The sequence below is a fragment of the Zootoca vivipara genome, chromosome 3 (genome assembly GCF_963506605.1).
Source record: "Zootoca vivipara chromosome 3, rZooViv1.1, whole genome shotgun sequence".
NCBI lineage: Eukaryota > Metazoa > Chordata > Lepidosauria > Squamata > Lacertidae > Zootoca > Zootoca vivipara.
The window spans coordinates 41,632,655-41,651,873 of record NC_083278.1 but is presented as its reverse complement, the minus strand read 5'-3'; the positions used below and the strand labels follow the sequence as shown (position 1 = coordinate 41,651,873).

At 37.6% G+C, this 19,219-nt stretch overlaps 1 protein-coding gene across 4 annotated transcripts in view; it reads left to right on the top strand.

Moving 5' to 3' along the window:
- MAP3K7 (mitogen-activated protein kinase kinase kinase 7) overlaps positions 1–19,219 on the top strand; it is a 35,524-nt gene that overhangs the window by 4,946 nt on the left and 11,359 nt on the right. For 2 of the 4 annotated variants that reach the window (XM_060272599.1, XM_060272598.1), the window contains exons 3-12: positions 80–145; positions 740–785; positions 1,592–1,730; positions 2,759–2,883; positions 4,776–4,904; positions 6,629–6,759; positions 8,261–8,342; positions 9,539–9,690; positions 10,127–10,286; positions 13,483–13,563. In XM_060272599.1, coding sequence (XP_060128582.1) covers positions 80–145; positions 740–785; positions 1,592–1,730; positions 2,759–2,883; positions 4,776–4,904; positions 6,629–6,759; positions 8,261–8,342; positions 9,539–9,690; positions 10,127–10,286; positions 13,483–13,563 — 1,111 coding nt within the window. The remainder of the gene's footprint in view (positions 1–79; positions 146–739; positions 786–1,591; positions 1,731–2,758; positions 2,884–4,775; positions 4,905–6,628; positions 6,760–8,260; positions 8,343–9,538; positions 9,691–10,126; positions 10,287–13,482; positions 13,564–19,219) is intronic. The other 2 variants (XM_060272601.1, XM_060272600.1) reach the window with 1 other exon arrangement.

Genomic DNA, 19,219 nt, shown 5'->3' with positions numbered 1-19,219 from the left:
TTGTTCTATTCTATTAGAAAAGATCACTTTTTAAATTAAGGACGTAGCCTTTAAATGCATTATTTCTCTTAAATTTCAGCTTCGACAGTTGTCACGTGTGAACCATCCTAATATTGTCAAGTTATATGGAGCTTGTTTGAACCCAGTAAGTTGCACTTCTTCTGTTTTTGAGATCACAATACAATATTTTTGTAAGGCTAAATATTTTATGATGATTAAAAGTTTTGCTTGCATTAAGCGAGAATATGAGAGCAAATAGTTCCTTTGTTGGCTTACTTGCACATACTGCACTGACTTTCCCCCTTTTTATTATGAAAATGTGTGTATATTGCTATTTGTCTAGCAATAAACCTATATTGCTATTTGTTTAGCAATAAACCTAGAATAATCAGGTTTCCCAGATTTTTGTGTGTGCTGTGTTTCATGAATATGCACAAACCCATGTGTGCATCAGTAAAGTAGGGCTGGATGGATATTGTGTAAGAACAGAAGGAAATCAAAGTTGCAGCAAACTGTATGTATGAAGCTATCTGCAAAGATCAGAAATAAAAAAAAAGATCATGAATATTATCCAAGTCACTTTTGCTGCTGCACAAACAAGATCAGGCAATTTGGAACCCACAAATCCACGCAGCAGTTTAGATGGGAAACTTTTCAAAAACATTCCTATTTTAAAGATTTTCTTCTACATAAAAATCAAAAGTATCTTCTAACTTAACACTTTGATTTTTCCACAAAGGTTTGTCTTGTTATGGAATATGCTGAAGGAGGTTCTCTCTATAATGGTGAGTCTCTCTCTTGAGTTGCATTGTCCAAAACACTTAACTAAAATGCAGGGTTGCATTTAGAAATTTGCACTATAAATCCAAAGCTGTAGAAGTGAAAATTTCTTTCTAGTGTTGTTTGATTTTTATAATGTGAATTCATGTGTTCTTGTTTTGTCTACTTAATAGCGAGTTCTGATATGTATTTTTTTAAGTATTCTACTCAACTACCATTAATGAACTCCATTGGTATTGGGCCTAAAGTTGTGAAGATATTTCATATAACAAAATTGGCTAAGCAAGGAGGTGGGGTCATCAACAAGGTATGCTGTGGTGGTGCAATTGCTTTACTATGAGTATACAGTTACTGAACCCACATCTTTTAAGTCACCACAAAGCCACTCAAAGCATATTCACTTGTGGTATTATGAACAGAGAGATTGAATTGTATTCATAGTGAAGCATCCCTTATATTGCATTACCTAGAGTTGCCATATTTCAAAAAGTGAAAATCCGGACACAATAGTTGTTGAGCTACTCTCACATTACCGCAAATGCCATTCAAGACAAATGACTTTGAGCACACATTCTTAGTCTGCCAGTTTGGCCCTGTGTTTTGTCCTAGAAATAGAGTTACTCCAAGACCCAATATGTTTGTAACTTTTTCTTCACATCAGTGGTGGAGTTCACAAATTAAATTGGCTACCTTTTTGTGTCCAATGCTGCTAGAAACAAACAGTGACTCAGATTTGTGATTTGGTATTCTTGTTTTGTATCAACTCTAATGTGCAATTAAGTTCTTTTTAGTTTGTAACTTTGTTTTTCAGTCCTACATGGTGCTGAACCTCTGCCTTACTACACTGCTGCACATGCAATGAGTTGGTGTTTACAGTGTTCCCAGGGAGTGGCATACCTTCATAGCATGAAACCGAAGGCTCTCATTCACAGGGACCTAAAACCACCAAAGTAGGTCTTTGGGCACTGTTTAAGCCTCTTAACATTCACAATAAATCTTGTAGTCTTCTTCCCACCCCCACCCATCTTAGAGGATAAATGGCTTACAACACATCTGAAAGCAGATACTATGCTCATATTATGGTGCTTTTTATTAGCGGGGAATAGGGTATTCAGCACAAGTGCTCATTGTGCGACATGCAAAGCATGTGTTTGTATAACATCAGATACCCAGTTCTACGAAACTGTTCTTTAAAATTAACATTAAAAATAATGTTTAAAAAATATATTGAAAGTTATGGAAGAACTCCCTCTATAGCGCTCCATTATTTATTCTGATATGTGATTGATAATAGCTTGGAACAACATGATAATTCTCTAAGAAAACTCATTCTGGCAAGTTTGCATCATTCTCCCCAATGGAGCATGGAATTTCAGGGTGCAATCTTGAAATGTCTGCCTTACAGGGAAATACAAATCCAGCCCCCTCCTGGGCTTGCCTTAGGGCAGTAGTAAGTACAGATTAATGCTCTGTTCCCAGCCTGTATTTTTTTTAAAAAAAACAACAACCCACAACTCTATATTTTTCATTTTCTCTCCCACTGAAAACAATGGAAAGAAAAGGGAAGAAACAGTTTTAGACCCTCTCAGAAGTGTGTCAACCTCCATCCAGTTTGGGGCTCTGGAGGGAGGGGGTTAGAGGACCAGAAGACTTTGGATTTTTCAGATCTTAACTACTTTTCAGCAGCCTTTTGCTTTTTTTGGCCCTGCTGATGTCAGAGCTCCATCACTGGTTGAACTAGGACATCAGATGGGTCAGCATCACCTAAGAGGGGGCAGTGGGCAACATAAGAGTTCCCGCTTCATCAGAGCAGATGGCTCCTGTAACACCTGCCCAGCAGTCATAGAATTGCACCCTTAGTGTAGTAACATTATTTATTTTTTAAGTTTCTATTCCGCCCTTCCTCCCAAAAGAGCTCAGGGCAGCAACTACTCGTATTTAGTCACAAGATTCCTAAACTATTCTGTTTGTTTGACAGCTTGCTCTTGGTGGCAGGGGGGACAGTTTTAAAAATCTGTGATTTTGGTACAGCCTGTGATATTCAGACACACATGACCAACAATAAGGGAAGTGCTGCTTGGATGGCACCAGAAGTTTTTGAAGGTAAGAAAGTAATTTTATGCCAAATATGCATTTTTGTGTGTTCTCCAAGCTTTATTGTTTGTTGGTTTTTATACTGATTTTTATTTATCAAGGGTATATGTAAATTTTATTTCTGTATTCCTGTTGAATATTGTAATAGGTAATGGGTTGGGGAGGTTAAAAACAATATATTTAACAAAAGTTAGATATTTCATACCTTGGGTTTATTTTAACAATAAGCAACAAACTTTCAAATCGTTAAAATATTACTAGCTATATATGTAGACCCAAAGTAAATTGTATATATTGATGGGAACTACCTGTTGACAAAGTAATTTGTGCTGTTATGAGTCACTGTGCATATTTACATTGAAAAGTGGCCTATAAACTTAAATATTAAATAAATAAATAAACTTGCTTCCGTATTTATACCTGCATTTAATCTTGCAGAAATTAAATTCAAATATCACCATTTATAAAATCTGCTCAGTGCTATCACTTGTGTGGCACTGAAATAGATATGTATATGAGATTATGCATGCAGGATAGGGGCATTGGTTTAGCCTTGTCACATGCAATAGCATCCTGGTGTGGACACAACGTAGTAGAAGTTCACACACACTCAGAAGCCACCTAAGAGTTTCCTTGCTCCTGTTCTCAATCTGAATACAGTATGTAGTAAGCCATTCAAGGATGCACTCCCTTGGTTCCATTGAACTGTCACTCAATGAATGCTTGCAAAGAAGTTTTCTTTTCTTTTTTGAAAACTCTATCAACTGTACTAAGAGAATTTAAGGGACTCCCAATTAAATATTTCCCCCAGATATTTGGCATTGATCAAATTAATTAGAGGGGTGGGTGGGAGAACCTTTCCTATGCTTTGACAGCTGGGTAGTCCCACGTGTCAATAACATGCCCCTCACCCAAACCTGGAACCTTGTCTTTGGTGATTCAAAATGTTCAGGGTCTAAAACCAACCCTGCAAGTTATTACACTACCATTACTCCTTAAGTGCAACCAGCCTGGGCCAAGAGACTCCCAGACCTTACTGGAAACTTCCCTAAGATTCCAAAGAAGCAACAGCTGAAACAGGACTGTCTGCTCCCTGATGGTTAATAAGATTAACCACCTTATTCAGTAATCGGTAACCAAGAGATTAGGAATTGGAATTAGTACCAAGGCATTACCCAGAACAGACAGATAGCAACATAAGCGAGGTAGATTTATTATAAAAAAAACTGGAAGTAGAATAAAAATAGCAGCATATGACAGAACCAAAAGAGCCATAAAAGTTACAGATCAAAAACCCAATTGACAAACGCCACTGGGAATAATCAGACTAAATAAGAAAACTAACTTCCTAACTCTATCAGTTCTATAGAGCATTGACCCCAGTTCTCAATTAGCAGGCCTCACTGCTGATCTTGAAGCACAGTAGCATAAGATAACATAGTGCTTCAACCTGATGAGCTCAGTCTATTACTGAAAAGTAACTTCTTCTCACAGACCAGAGGCCTAATCAAGAGAACCATTTCCTTGACACCTTCCACCGAACATGACAATGATGTCAAGTGATAATTTTCAGTACTTCAAAGCACCATGCCCTACCTACAGTGTGCTTTGAAGGATCACCTATCAACAGGCTTGAAATAACCACCCATCAGCTGAATGTGTTCCTACTTTCTGCAGAGATTAGCTGTTTGACGGCACACCCCACAATTAACTTGATCCACAGACTTGAACACAGCTGATAGTAACTTCTGCTTTTTGCATTGGTTGGTCATGGGGAACTTCTTTACCTGTACAGAGTTGATTGCATGGAACACCCTCAGTTTTGTCACTAATATATTGTTTGAGAATGGACACATTTTGTTTTTAAAAGGATATAAATTATATGAATAACCTTTTTTCAGGTAGCAATTACAGTGAAAAATGTGATGTATTCAGTTGGGGTATTATTCTTTGGGAAGTGATTACCCGTAGAAAACCTTTTGATGAGATTGGTGGCCCTGCGTTTCGAATCATGTGGGCAGTTCACAATGGTAAGTTCAAACTTAATGGGTAACTGACAAGTAGCATTTCTGAATTTTGTGTGTGTGTGTGTGTGTGTATTTGCCACATGTTTTCAGTAAAGTGCATTACTCTGGTGCAAGATTGGGGCAAAAGTAGACCAGCCAGGGACAAATCCACTTGTTTAAACTCTTATCTGCTCTAGTCGCATAGAAGGCAGGGGATTATTTTAAATAGCAAAATGGTCATTAGGTGATTGATTGATTGATTGATTGATTGATTGATTAGTCAATCATTTTATTTGTATGTCTCCTCTCCAAAGTTAAAACCATGCTCAGGGCAATTGACAACTTTAAAAAAATTGCATAACTACAAACATAAAAAGTAGTCCTAAACAAAACATTAAAAAGTACATAGCCAAATTAAACATTTTTCACTTAATTCTTTGTATCTTAATTGTGGATGTTGTGATTTAACATGAACAACAGCAAGAAGCCCTCTGCCACAAAACCCCCTAAACAACACCCCAGCCCAAGATTCTGTTCAGCAGCCTCAGCTTTTGTAACTGGAGTCAGTCAGGGCCCTGCCTTCCCAGGCCAGGTGGGAAAAGGTCTTCCAGCACTCTGCACTGGAGAGCCAGTGTGGTGTAGTGCAGTGTTTCTCAACCTTTTTTGGGCCACGGCACACTTGTTCCGTGAAAAAAATCACGAGGCACACCACCATTAAAAAAGTTAAAAAATTTAACTCTGTGCCGCCCTATATTGACTATAATTATGACTGTAAGAAACACTTGCCAATTGCTGTGTTGGTTGCAATCTCCTGTAATAAGGCTTCACAAGCCGTCCGGCTTGAGAAACTTTCTACACCAGCTTTCGTGAACTCTAAAAATTCTCCCGGCGGGTCAGTATTGTATATTGGCGGCCGCCAGGCACGTGACAATGCAAATCGCCCTTCTCGTCGCCACACGTCGCGGCACACCAGCCAGCGTCTCGCGGCACACTAGTGTGCCGCGGAACAGCGGTTGAGAAACGCTGGTGTAGTGGTTAAGAGTGGTACCGTACTGTAATCTGGGGAACCAGGTTCGCGTCTCCGCTCCTCCACATGCAGCTGCTGGGTGACCTTGGGCTAGTCACACTTCTTTGAAGTCTCTCAGTCCGACTCACCTCACAGAGTGTTTGCTGTGGGGGAGGAAGGGAAAGGAGAATGTTAGCTGCTTTGAGACTCCTTCAGGTAGTGATAAAGCGGGATATCAAATCCAAACTACTCCTCCTCCTCTTCTTCTTCTTCTTCAGTTTAGGTCCCAGTTTATGTTCTAGCAACAATTTGCTGCCTTCTGTGCTGTCTTGGCAGAAGCCAAGTTGGGAGTAAAAAATGCTTTGGGGACTGGATGGGAAGCCTCTGAAAGCTGCATTTGGCCTACTGGCCAGAAGTTCCCCATCCTCAATTGAGAGGATATACAGTATTTGCTTCAAGTAAAATGCTTTTCTCATTAAGAACCCAAGTACCACTTCATAAATTGGCATATCTTTTCGATAAGCAATTTAGTGAAGTGGTAAAATAATCCCTTTATCCACTCATGTGAAATCTTTCAAGTTGCAATGTTGCAAGGATAGCAGATGGAAAGCCACAAGATTGTTTTGTTGAAAAAGCAACATTCAGTATAATCAAGACGGGATAAATATGTTTGTTTTGTGTAGAATTCTTACAACTTCATTGTACAATTTTATAATGTATTTTTTTAATGGTCTCCCTGTAGGTACTAGACCACCACTGATAAAAAATTTACCCAAGCCTATTGAGAGCTTAATGACTCGCTGTTGGTCAAAAGATCCCTCACAACGACCTTCAATGGAGGAAATTGTCAAAATAATGACACATTTGATGCAGGTACACTTTTCTTACATATGGCATAATGTACTGAAAGGACTGGCTTATATAAGGCATTGAAAGTAGATGGTTTGGAAGCAATGAGGAAAAGAGAAGTATGGAAATGTCGCTACCATTGTAGAAGAGAATGATAATGGAAGACCACCAGAAGTTATATGCTCACTTTGTTGCAGCAGAACATCCAGCCCATAAGAATGAGACTTCCTGTGACAGTTTCAGCCTTACAATCTGATTACAACAATCTTGTTATAGCTGCTTTAGCCTTCATAGCCATTGGAAATATCTATGCTGCAATCTAGAGATAGCTATCTAAGTTCTTGAAGTAACGAAAGAGGGAGTAACATGTCACTTGGGACCCATGTTTACAAATTACTTTATTGCATTTGCATAATATGCAAGATTACAGTGGAAATGAGTGATAGAAATTATGCTGGCTTGCAAGCCTAGAATGGAAATGTTCACATCTCTGTTGCCAGGATTGTTTAGTCATTTAGTCGTGTCCGACTCTTTGTGACCCCATGGACCATAGCACGCCAGTCACTCCTGTCTTGCACTGCCTCCCGCAGTTTGGTCAAACTCATGTTCGAAGCTTTGAGAACACTGTCCAACCATCTCGTTCTCTGTCATCCCCTTCTCCTAGCGTCCTCAATCTTTCCCAACATCAGGCTCTTTTCCAAGGATTCTTCTCTTCTCATGAGGTGGCCAAAGTATTGGAGCCTCAGCTTCACAACCTGTCATTCCAGTGAGCACTCAGGGCTGATTTCCTTCAGAATGGATAGGTTTGATCTTCTTGCAGTCCATGGGACTCTCAAGAGTCTCCTCCAGCACCATAATTCAAGAGCATCAATTCTTCGGCGATCAGCCTTCTTTATGGTCCAGCTCTCACTTCCATACATCACTACTGGGAAAACCATAGCTTTAACTATACGGGACCTTTGTAGGCAAGGTGATGTCTCTGTTGCCAGGATTACTGGCAAACATATGTAGCCACACCATATATCTCTTGTGCTAGTAAACTATTTATGAGACTTTTCTACAGTCACATTTGGAGTCAACTTTGCAAAATGAATACAGCCTTTCATTACTGAACATCAGGCTTGTCTAGTGAGTAATGTTTCAGTATATTTTGACTGATGCTATTAAACAAATGTTGGCATTTATTTAATATCACAGTAGAAAGATTGCATACATCTTTTAAAAATAATAACATTAGCCGAGTGTTGTCTTTTGCCTGATAGCAGCATACATATGAGTCATGCTACATCTCTCCTCGTACTTATGTCTGTTTGACATTTTTATGTTGTCATGACTTTTTGGTTAAAGAATAAACTGGCTTTATACCAAACATCCAACCACACATTTTGAGAATCAAGTTGAAGATCTTAGGGAGTTTACTAAAATAATATATACAGTATTGATTTTTCCTATTTCATGTTCTGTCCAGTGAGCCAGGAGACAAAAAATTTGTCAATCATTGAGCTTTTCCTTTACGTCTTTGCAGTACTTTCCAGGAGCAGAGGAACCTCTACAATACCCTTGTCAGTATTCTGATGAAGGCCAAAGCAACTCTGCCACTAGTACAGGTAAGTAGATTATATGCATAAGTAGTTGATTATTAATTAAGACTATGTAGAATTAAAATATGCACAATGTCCTACTGCTCATTGTGTCAGCAGATGAATGGTATAGACATAGCCTAGAACCACTGCACTAGTATGAGTTCCCAATTTACAGTGTCTACTCTAATGCTAACACAGCAAAAGATGTCATATTGGCGCAGCTGTATTTTGTATAACTCTAGAAACGAGCACCCTTTTTTCTTTTGTAGCACTGTACTAAGCTGTCATGGTAAGACTACCTACATACTGTTTCAGATTTTTTTTTTAAGGCACCATGGAAAAACCATTGTGCTTAGTATTTTCTTAATATGGGCTATAACCCGCAGACAGCATAGGAACAGGATGCTCTCTTATACCGAATCAGTTCTTTGTTCAGTGTTTTCTTTATTGACAGAAAGCAGAATTCCAGGCAGTAGTCTTTCCTAACCCTGCCTGGAAAGACCACAGAGCCTCTGCTCTGCCACTGAGATACAACCCTTCCCCAGTGAGAGTTAGTTCTTGTGCCTTAAATATTTGAAGCATAAATATTTATGCCTCAAATGCCTTACATACAGTAAGTCTGTAGATAAACAGTGCTGCAGAGTGTAAGATATTCTTTCTTGTAGTTGATTGACAGTACAATAATTTCAACTAAGGAATCCTTTTCACCCAAGGTTACTGTGAAATGCCTTAACTCATATGTGGAGAAATTACCTGGAAGCTAGCTAGATTTATTCCTCATAAAGTTTAGTGCTATCCATCTCATATACTCACAGAAAGAAATAAACAAGATAACAACTTTGCAGTCCATATTTAAAAGATATGCAGGATCATGCTATTCTGAAACCAGGGTTTAGCTGAAACACCTAAGCCTTCTAAAGAAGGATTTATGTCAGCAGAACTGGTATCCATTAGGAGCACTGCCTGTCATGTTTCCAAACAAACTGCCTTTAGTACTAGTGATTTGTTGTGTTGAGAGGATGAATTTGATTTTCACATACTGGGATAAATCTGTAACTCTAACAAATATGTTAAGACTGTAGTTATGCAGTCTTGCTGGTTTTTTTAAAAAATAATAATAATCTAAAAATAAGAAATAGAATACAACCAATATTTAAAACTGTAGTTTTGTAGTCATGAGTGACTTCTCAAGTAAAGTAACATACTTCTAAAATGTATAGGTTCCTTCATGGATATGACTTCCACAAATACTAGTAACAAGAGTGATGCCAACATGGAACCAAATGACTTTCCAGGAACTGCTACCAATGACACTATTAAACGCTTGGAGTCAAAACTGGCCCAGCAGATGAAAAATTCAGCAAAGCAGTCGGTAAGAACATAGAAATAATAGTCATTAAGGAAACTTTAAAATCAAAATAATGAGATCTCCCTAACCATTACTGCTTGAAAAATACATATTAAATTATTTTAAAACTTTGACAGTAAGTATCTATTCAGAGTTTGTGACAAAAATACACAAGATTTAAAGACATTTATCAAATCTAACTACTGCTTCTTTTGTTATGGAGATCCAGGTTTGCAGAGAGCATAAAAATAAATTCCATGCCTTAAACATATGTTTATACCTTAACAGAAGCATAAACCTACTGCCTACTCTTCTGAGAGTGGTTATTATGGGCTTGCATATCATCTTAAGAACTAAATGAAAATGGCAGCTGCAGATGTATTATTCATGCAAACTTTATTTGTTCACCCATTTCTGCAATTAGTTTTTGAATCATTGTAAAGTGTTTTGTTTTCTGCAGGGAGAGCCTGGCCGTTTGAGCTTACCTCCATCTCGCGGTAGCAGTGTCGAGAGCTTGTCAGAAGTTCGTGGGCGACCGCAGTCAACCCTTGTTTCAGGAGAAAGCAAACGAATGAGTGCTGATATGTCTGAAATCGAAGCAAGAATTGCTGCTACCACAGGTAAAATAATCTTACTAAACAGCTAGACAAATGGGAGAGATCAATAAGTTCTACCGGGGACTATAGGACCAAAATGAACAAAGAGAGCTGCATTGTAGGAGGAGAAAATCATCCACAATCAGGTGGATGAACCTTGCACCAGTGGAGCTTGCTGGCACAAGATGTATTTACCTGAGTTTTGGGCCATTTCCTTTACCTGCTGAAGCTTCCTGCAGCATATTCTCTGGCTCTGGAGAGACTTTTTGGGAGGTATTGAGGATTGCAGGAGAGAAAGATTTTGTCAGCTGTGTACATTTGTGATGCTGTTTAATTCTACACGCCCACCCCCATCCTTCACCATTGAAACGGGTTATGCTGGGTACAGTCTGACTCTCAGTTAAGTGCACTTGGGTTGCAAGAGGATGAGTAAGATATATATGCAATTATTTTTGCCTTCTCTTTAGGTATGTCCATGACTATTAAAGTTGGCCACTTTATTTTTCTAAATATATGCAGTTCCCTTTAGGACTGAATGTTTACACTTGCCTGGAATTCAAATATTTTCTGCATTTTAAGAACAGCTGGTTTAGTTGAAAAACTGGGATTCTCCACATGTAAGAGGAAACTGGTGCATACGTAAGGTAGTTATTATTAAATTAAAATACGGTGATCTTTTGTAGAGAATTCTGGTTACTCTTTACAATGTTGTTATGTATGGCCTTTTATAATGAACTGTGAATACAAGTCTGTGGTTTAAAGGATGCCTCAATGGCCAGAATGCACAGAATTCATAAACAGAACAGAAAATTGCATGCCCGCACATCATTCTGAAATGGTTGGAAGGCAGAAGCTGCTGTCTCAGAGCGTGGGAACAAAGGCAAAGTGTGTGTCCAGACTTTGTTTCAGGGCCTTTCTCCCAGCTGCTCACAATAGACCAGAGTTGCCAGGGGCTTCCAAGTGAAACTTCTCAAGGAGCCCCTCAAATATTTGGTATGATCAAAGCTGAGGCAGAGAGCATGTCTGGAGTATTTGACAGTTAATTCTTGTGTTGTGCAGAGGGAGGTGCCTAAATGGGGCCAGAGCACCCACTTTTTCCTACCCTGGCTTGAGGTCTGAAAGGATCTAAATAAAGCTTCCATTTCTGTTTTTTAGTAAATTAGTGGAGTACCTAAGATGTACTATGTAGCTAATTATAATATCATAATTTATTCTAAAAGGCAACCACAACTTAATTGGGATTGACATAACTAAAGCGATGTTGTTTAATCTATTTGTATATTAAATATGGGTTTTTTGGTACTAAGGAAAATGATTGGCATTCTGAACCTGTTAATGTGCCCTTACTAAACAGACATTTTTATTTTATCAATCAACCTTTCTGTTGCTTACTTCTGGTGAGATATTGGCCGAACAACAATGAAGCAAAGTTTTCAACAGGCAAATCCCAGCCTTTGGTATTCTCTTCTGTCAGTAATAGTTCAACATTTAATATGTCCTTATAATGGATACAGTTGCATTCCTGTACAAATTTAATGAAGAGAAAGTCCCATTGACCATTCATACACATGAATTCAATGAGTAGACATGCGTAGGATTGTGTTTTTAAATTACATTTTGACTACTCACTTCATTAGGAGACATGAAACAAATATACACACTGGAACTGATCCTGGTTTGTCATTAGTTTTTATACTGGATCAGTTTCCTGACTTCAATGGAGCAGCAGAGAAACTGAGAGGCAATTCTTTGTTCTTAGATTTTGATCTGGGTATCCTTTTGTTTTAAAGAAGGCTAATTTGAAAATGTCAAGTACCCAAATCAACGGCATATAATTCCAAGAGAAACTTCAAAATGGAGATCTTCTAATTATGTTTATGTAAATGTGGAAGAGCAGAATGCTCTAATTCCATGACTGTCTAAATCAGAAGTTATGGTGCCTGGAATAAAATAAATGTTTTAAAGATAAATGTGTGGCCTCTATTAGAAAACCACTGAGAGCAGCAACTCCTGCCTATATGCTCTTAATGCAAGCAATTGGCTAATGCAACAGAATTTAAATCTTTAACTACAGGGAATGTTGCCCATGGTCAGATCTACTATGTTCATCCTATTTAGTAGTAGTAGTAATAGTAGTAGTATATACTGCCCTATACCAGCAGTTCTACATTCTAGTCCAGAAATAATCTATATTTGGAGCTGGCAATATTACTGTTATTTATTTATGTTTGTGGCCCACTCTTTTCTATAAGGTCCCAGGGCATGTTACGTCTTAGAAATAGAATAGAATAGAATAGAATAGAATAGAATAGAATACTGTAAAACAAACAAACTTACCCAACTTAAAAGTAGCATACATACATATCAGTGAACCAGATGGTATACAGGGATTGCTGAAGGCACTAAATATTGCTAGATTCTCATCCACCGTATTCATAAGATTTTTATAGAACAGCATTCCCAGACCTGTTATTTGTTCTTAATAAGGAGCTTTTAACTTAACTCGTTGGGCCATTATACCACCACCACCACCCTTCTTTATGTTACTGGTAGCATTAACAGCTGTATTTAATTCCAAAGCTTTCCATTACACATTTCACTTCCAGAAAATACTTATATTCTATCATTTTAATCTTTCATGTATGTTTAATATTATGGAGGTTGCTGGATTCTGACTCTCTTTCAAAATGGCAGTTCCAGTCCGTTTCCAACTGAAGTGGGTAGCAGGGAATAATCTGGCAATGTTAGAGCATGTAAATCAAAAAAGCTTTCTTGAAAACATATGGGAGTTTACACTAAAATCTTAAAATATTTCTTTTGAAAGGAACACTTTTTGGAAAAGTTTGGACTGCCACATGTGGCAGACATCTTATTAGTATATTAGTAAAGTGGAGCCAGTGGACAGTTTAGTTTATTTTGTGACCAGACTTCTCCCTCTCTCCTTTACCATTCTGCTTTGTTTGTTTGGATTTTGTCTTTCTAACCATAACTAATAAAGTGCTATGTTACGTTGTTGACCGTACTTATGTTTGTTGCCTTTAACTAATGCTTTACAGTTTTGAGCATGAGTGGAAAGCTCTGCAGACCATTCTGCATGACCTTTTTTGCATGGTCTCCAGTTTAACCAAGTTGAGTAAAAGGTGCAGTTTTAGTCTGAATGATTTGTGTTCAAATTGTAGTCGTTTGCATGTGTATTGTATGTGTGTATGTGTTTTTTCAGCCTTTTCCAAACCTAAACGAGGCCATCGTAAAACTGCTTCATTTGGCAACATTCTGGATGTCCCAGAGATCATCAAACCAGGTATCACATACCGGCAAAGTGGGCCATTGACATGGATGCTGGAATAATGATCAATTCTTTAAATACTTCTTGCTCCTGTTAATGAATTAACAGCTGGCACTACATGCTAAAGATGCCTGAGAAAAGGGAGGCTTTTGCTCCCATTGCAAATTAACACAATTATTTGAAGTAGTAAAATAATAATAATAATAATAATAATAATAATAATATCAGGTGATATTAGTATTAATATTAGTAATTCTCAGTATAGAAAGAACTTGATTATTATTATTATTATTTATTATTAAAATGACTCTCAGGATAAATTTTCCTGGATTATGTCAACATACCAGTGTTGTCTTTCAAATCCAAATGGTTCTCTTAATTAAAAAACCCCTCTCACTTAGAAAGGTTAATATGTGAAATAAGTCTGCATTTTGAATGATTAAATATCAACCACATTATCAAAATTATATCAATTTTGGCTATAGTAATAATTAAATGGTTATTTAAACCCATGGATATGGTTTATGCCACTGCAACAGAAATGGTTAAAATAACAGATTTTAAGAAAGTATGCAATATCTATTAAGACTGACGAAAAATGTAGCCTGAGGTATAAATGCATTTGTTACAACTTTTTTTTTGCTTTAATTTTTACTAATTACCATAAATAAATAAAGGGAATATATGGAAGGCCATGCAGTAAATAAATGACTTTAAATAAATATTTATGAATAAAAATGTAGGGCAAGAACCAGTGTTGTGCAAAGAGACTTCTCCTTCCTCTCCTCATCCCGCCTCTTCTCTCTCTCACCCACACCAAATCTGCTCTGGATCGTCTACTGCTCAATGGATACAATCAGATTTCAGAAAGAGACTCACTTGTTATTGAAAAACACTGGTACACATGTACGTTAATATATTTCCTTTTCCAGATGTCTTGTTACTATGACTTCCTTCTCTCAATTTAACATTTTCACTTAGGGTGTTTTTAAGTTGAACTGCTCAAAACACTGTATCCTTTCTTCACACTTTGGAACAGTCTCATCCTTAGTTTACAGCAATAATTAAGTTTCCAGTCATAAGTAATTTAAAACAATGTCTTGGATCACAATAAGTGATCAGAGAAAGGGATTGGCAAAAGAGCACTTTCCTGTATTCCCCCAGAAATCTGAAAGTTTGGTAGGCCCTTCTGAATGGGGTGAGCTATGAAGCAAGGAGCAGTTCAAAACTGGATGCATGCCTCACCCACAGAAGTTACCTGCGCCCATTTTTTTTGCAGTTCCTTCTCCCACCCCACCCCACTGCCCTGCACCTCACCTTAACCTTGGGAGAGACTTTTTAGGGGGCTTCTGGGGAGGATGAAAATGTCTCCTACTGCAACCTTAGGATCCAAGCCCTTCCTTCCTTCCTTCCTTCCTTCCTTCCTTCTTTCCTTTCTGCAAATTCAAGCAGCATAATTTTTGGTTGTAAGGACAGATTGTCATAAATCTCATGACAGCTGCTTTTACTTGATAGCAAAAGCTTTTTATCACAGAAAATGCTACCACATGTATGAGTTATCTCCTGCGGTAGGGTGACATTTCCCAACAAGTATCTGTGTTTGGTTTTATAGATCTTATTCAAATCATGTGACATTCAAATCATGTGACAGTACAAGGAAGTGTTAGCAATAAGAATCTTATACAGAGTGCAGTGCTGGAAAGGAGGGGACAGGAAGCATTCTCTTTGAACTTCCTTGATTTATTTTAGGGTCCAAGTCTATTTTGGTCAACTTTATCATTAAATAGGAATGACGCCTGTTGAGTAATGAATGCTCTCCATAACATTGACAAATATACAGAAACAAAGTGACAATCAAAACATTCTTAACAAATGACCTTCATATAGTAGTAATTCCTAACCAAATAGCTTAGCGAGTTTCATGTACCAAATACTTTTCAAAAGTTCTATTACACCCTGAGTAAAAAATGAATACAATGTTATGCGATGTCTTAGGACATAGCAAAGAAAGCTTTGAAAGGAATTCTAAATAGTCAAGATGTAATGCATAGCCTAGAACTTGGCCTGGAAACAAAGGCCAACACCTCTGCTCTTGCCCAAGTGATAAGGAATCTCTGGTGACAAGTGGTTAGGAACTTCTTCATTACATTCTCAGCAATCCAAGTGTTTCTGGAACAACAGCAACAAATGAATTCAGTCATAAACTTTTGTAGGCATGGAGATCAACTTTTCAGATGAATGAAATCTAGTTAGTATTTTCAGACAGGTTCAGTCATTGAACCTGTTTTTCATATATGTTTATGAGGAAAATTGGCATGCCAAACATTTACTCATAAATGTTTTGCACAGGATAGCATTTGCATTATTATTTTTTACATATTTCCTGTGCTTTTACTTTGGGATTCACTGTTGGCTCAGATCAATCTATTTGTTGTGCCAGTTTCACAATATTATTTCAGGTATCTCATTTCCAGAACAGTCCAAGTTTGTTTTAAACTGCACAAAAATATGCATTATTTTAAACATTTCTTCACAAGGTACACATTATTTGTATGCATTTTAGTATTTATTTTGAGTCAAGATTTGTGAAAAACAAAGGCATTCCATTCCATAAATCCAGGAAGTACAAATCCAGTTCACTTAAAATGCAGAGCTAACAAAGTATGCAGGTATTCTAGTTAATAGCTAGCGAAGGGGGAGTTCATTAGTAAGTTACAGTTGTGATGTTATAGTATAATTTAAAGCAGGGATTGCCAATCTTTTGGGGCACATTTGTTATTTGGAGGCAGTGCCATGAGTGCCAGTCATAAAATGGCTGCCAGGGGGGGCATAGCACAAAATGGTTGCCGTATCTAAAAGAGCAGAAAGTAACAGGACCACAAAATGGTGCAGACTCCTCTCCCTCAGATAATAAGCCACTGCCATATTTGCACCTATTTTCTGTTCAGAACAGAAGGGTGAGCGTGAAGTGTGGTCATGTTTCAGGGGACATATTCCGTGTAGGAGAGGCCAAAACAGTGCAAACAGCGACTGGAGAAAAAGGACATTCATTCTCATTCTTTCCAGATTTTTGATGGGACATTTATTGCACCATAGGAGGTACTGGAGGCACACTGGTGCCCACAGGTGCCACATTGATAACCCTGATTTAAGCCCTTTCAATTTACTCATGCTTCTGTATACTGTGCAATGCAACAGTACCAAATATTTCGCAGACATTCAATTTATCCATTGCCGCAATCCCTCAACTAAAACAGCTAGAGTGACAGATTCTACAGTCTCTATAACACTTCACTAAACTTCTCAGGGGAAGGATTAAAACCAGAATTTAAAGTAAAGAAATGTTACTAAATACATATATTGATTGGTTGTCAGTACACATGTTACATAACTCCCCACCCCCCCAAAAAAATTACCTATCATTAAAATTTAGGGTCTTAAAGCTATGGTTCTTTTCAATGGCTTCTCTTTACCTTTTACCCCCAAATTATGTAATCACTTGAATGGCACTCCTTGCAGTAGGATATTCTCTTTTTGTTTTAACAGCATTGTTTTCAGTTTGTAAAGAGTAGTAGTATTTATTAAATTTATTGCCTGCTCTTCGCCAGCAGTGGTTTGTGGCCAATTGTGGTTTACAACAATTTAAAATTCAGTATTAAAAACACTTTAAACAAATTGCAGTCACAGTAGTCCTGAGACATGCATCTCAGGTGTTAAAGGCCAATGTAAAGAGGTGCCTTTTTCAGCATTCACTAAAAGCTGTATAATGAAGGTGGCAGGCATACCAATACCTGCTTATTTTAATACCCAAGAGGGTCTATAGGAAAGGAGGTGGTCTGTCAAATATTTGGGGCCTAATCATTTGGGGGTTTTAAACAGTAATGTGAGCACTGTGAACTGGGCCTGGAAATGAACTGGAAACCAATGTAGCTGTTTTAGAATGGGTTATATGCATATAACCTGGCTGCTGCATTTTGGACTAGTTTAAGTTTCAGAGTTATGTTCAAGGGTAGTGTTTATAACCGGAGCTAACAGATTTCCGTGCTGGAAGCTTGTGTTTTTATGGCTGGACCCCTAAGCTGATATTGATCCAGGAGCAACAAGTATTTATCGATTTCCTGCTTGTTTGGCTGTGCTTGAGCTGCTTGCCCTATGCCAGTACTAGTTAACAGCAATGAAAATGCCTTAGCCTAACAGCTTGCTTTAAATCTCACGCTGCTAATCTGGAGGTTTCTCATTTAAAGCAGTTTGGTGTCGTCAGTGCTACAGAGTACAACCTTCTCGAATATAAATATATAAATGCATTTTTAATTCTACCCCACCCTGATTATTTTAACTTTTTGGTGGCCATGATATAATGTTTCAGCAGCACATGTGCTGGGTTCTTTAGATTCACAAATGTTGCTAATCTGAAAGGAGAATGGGAATTCCAGATATTTTTTACAAGTTTATTTCAGTTAAGCTAATTTTAGAACAGAGCTGTTGAATGAAATGTGGACATAATTGTTACATCAGTCATGAGTGGATCATCTTGTGGTCCATGCCTAGTTGCTAGAGTCTCTGACCAACTGCATAAATCTGTTAATGAGCAACTGCTTTTTTAAAAAAACATCACAAGTTGTGCTTCCCAATGTAAACTCCTAATGATCATTTTCTTAATGACAGGCTGCTGCATGCTTTTTAAGGGGCAGATCACGGACCACTTAGGCAGTTCTTGGGAAGTTTGTGTAGTTGACCTGGAAGTCAAGCACTTGTGTGTGTCAGTACTCTGTAACTGATATTTTCAGAAGTGGCACAGAAATTCTGAACCGCTTTGCTGCTCACAATATCAGCATCAAGGCTGAGAGCATTATCCCATATCAATTTGCTCTAAACTTCTAAAGCTTTTAAAGTATCTGATTCCCTTTCTGTATTATTATTTTTTAAGAACTTATTAAATCAAAATCCTTTGGGAGAAATGGGTAACAAGCTGTCCATATATATACTCCTTTTGGTGGTGTGTAACTCAAGAGAAACCCATGATGTTAAGCAAGACAGTATTCAGAATACTGGGTTGTTCTCTTCCTTTTTATCCTGTTTATGTTCAAACTGGAAATAAGTTCCTAGGTCACTTTAATCAACCTTGAGGCCTCGTATAAAGCCAAACTGCATGTTGTAAAACAAAATGATCAATTGAAGAACGCTGAATGCATGTGCTTCTCATTGTTGGAGTGGTTGCTTGCGTTACCGCTGGTCTGTGTTTTTCTAAAACAAAAATGTTATGTAATGTAACCTTCAAAGACTGAAGAATCCTAAGTATTGTGTCAGCTGTTAATTTCAATGTGTTGGTGTTTCCTTTTGGACAACTGATCTCTCATCCCAGAAGCAGCATAAACAATTATCATTATACATAATAGCAAAATGCTTGCCAAAATGCTGCATACCCCCAAAATGTGATCTTTTGTTATTTTATTGGCGTGCAGATTTTAACAATGTGTGTATGTTTGTTGCATATAGCCATTTTTTTAAAAAAAAAAACCATTGATGGCATTCAGCTCTGTAATAGGTGCATAATTATATATATATATATATATATATATATATATATATATATATATATATATACATAGAAGCAGGCTACTTTTTCCAGAACAAGACAAATAAGTATAACTCGGCAACAAACCTGGAGCAT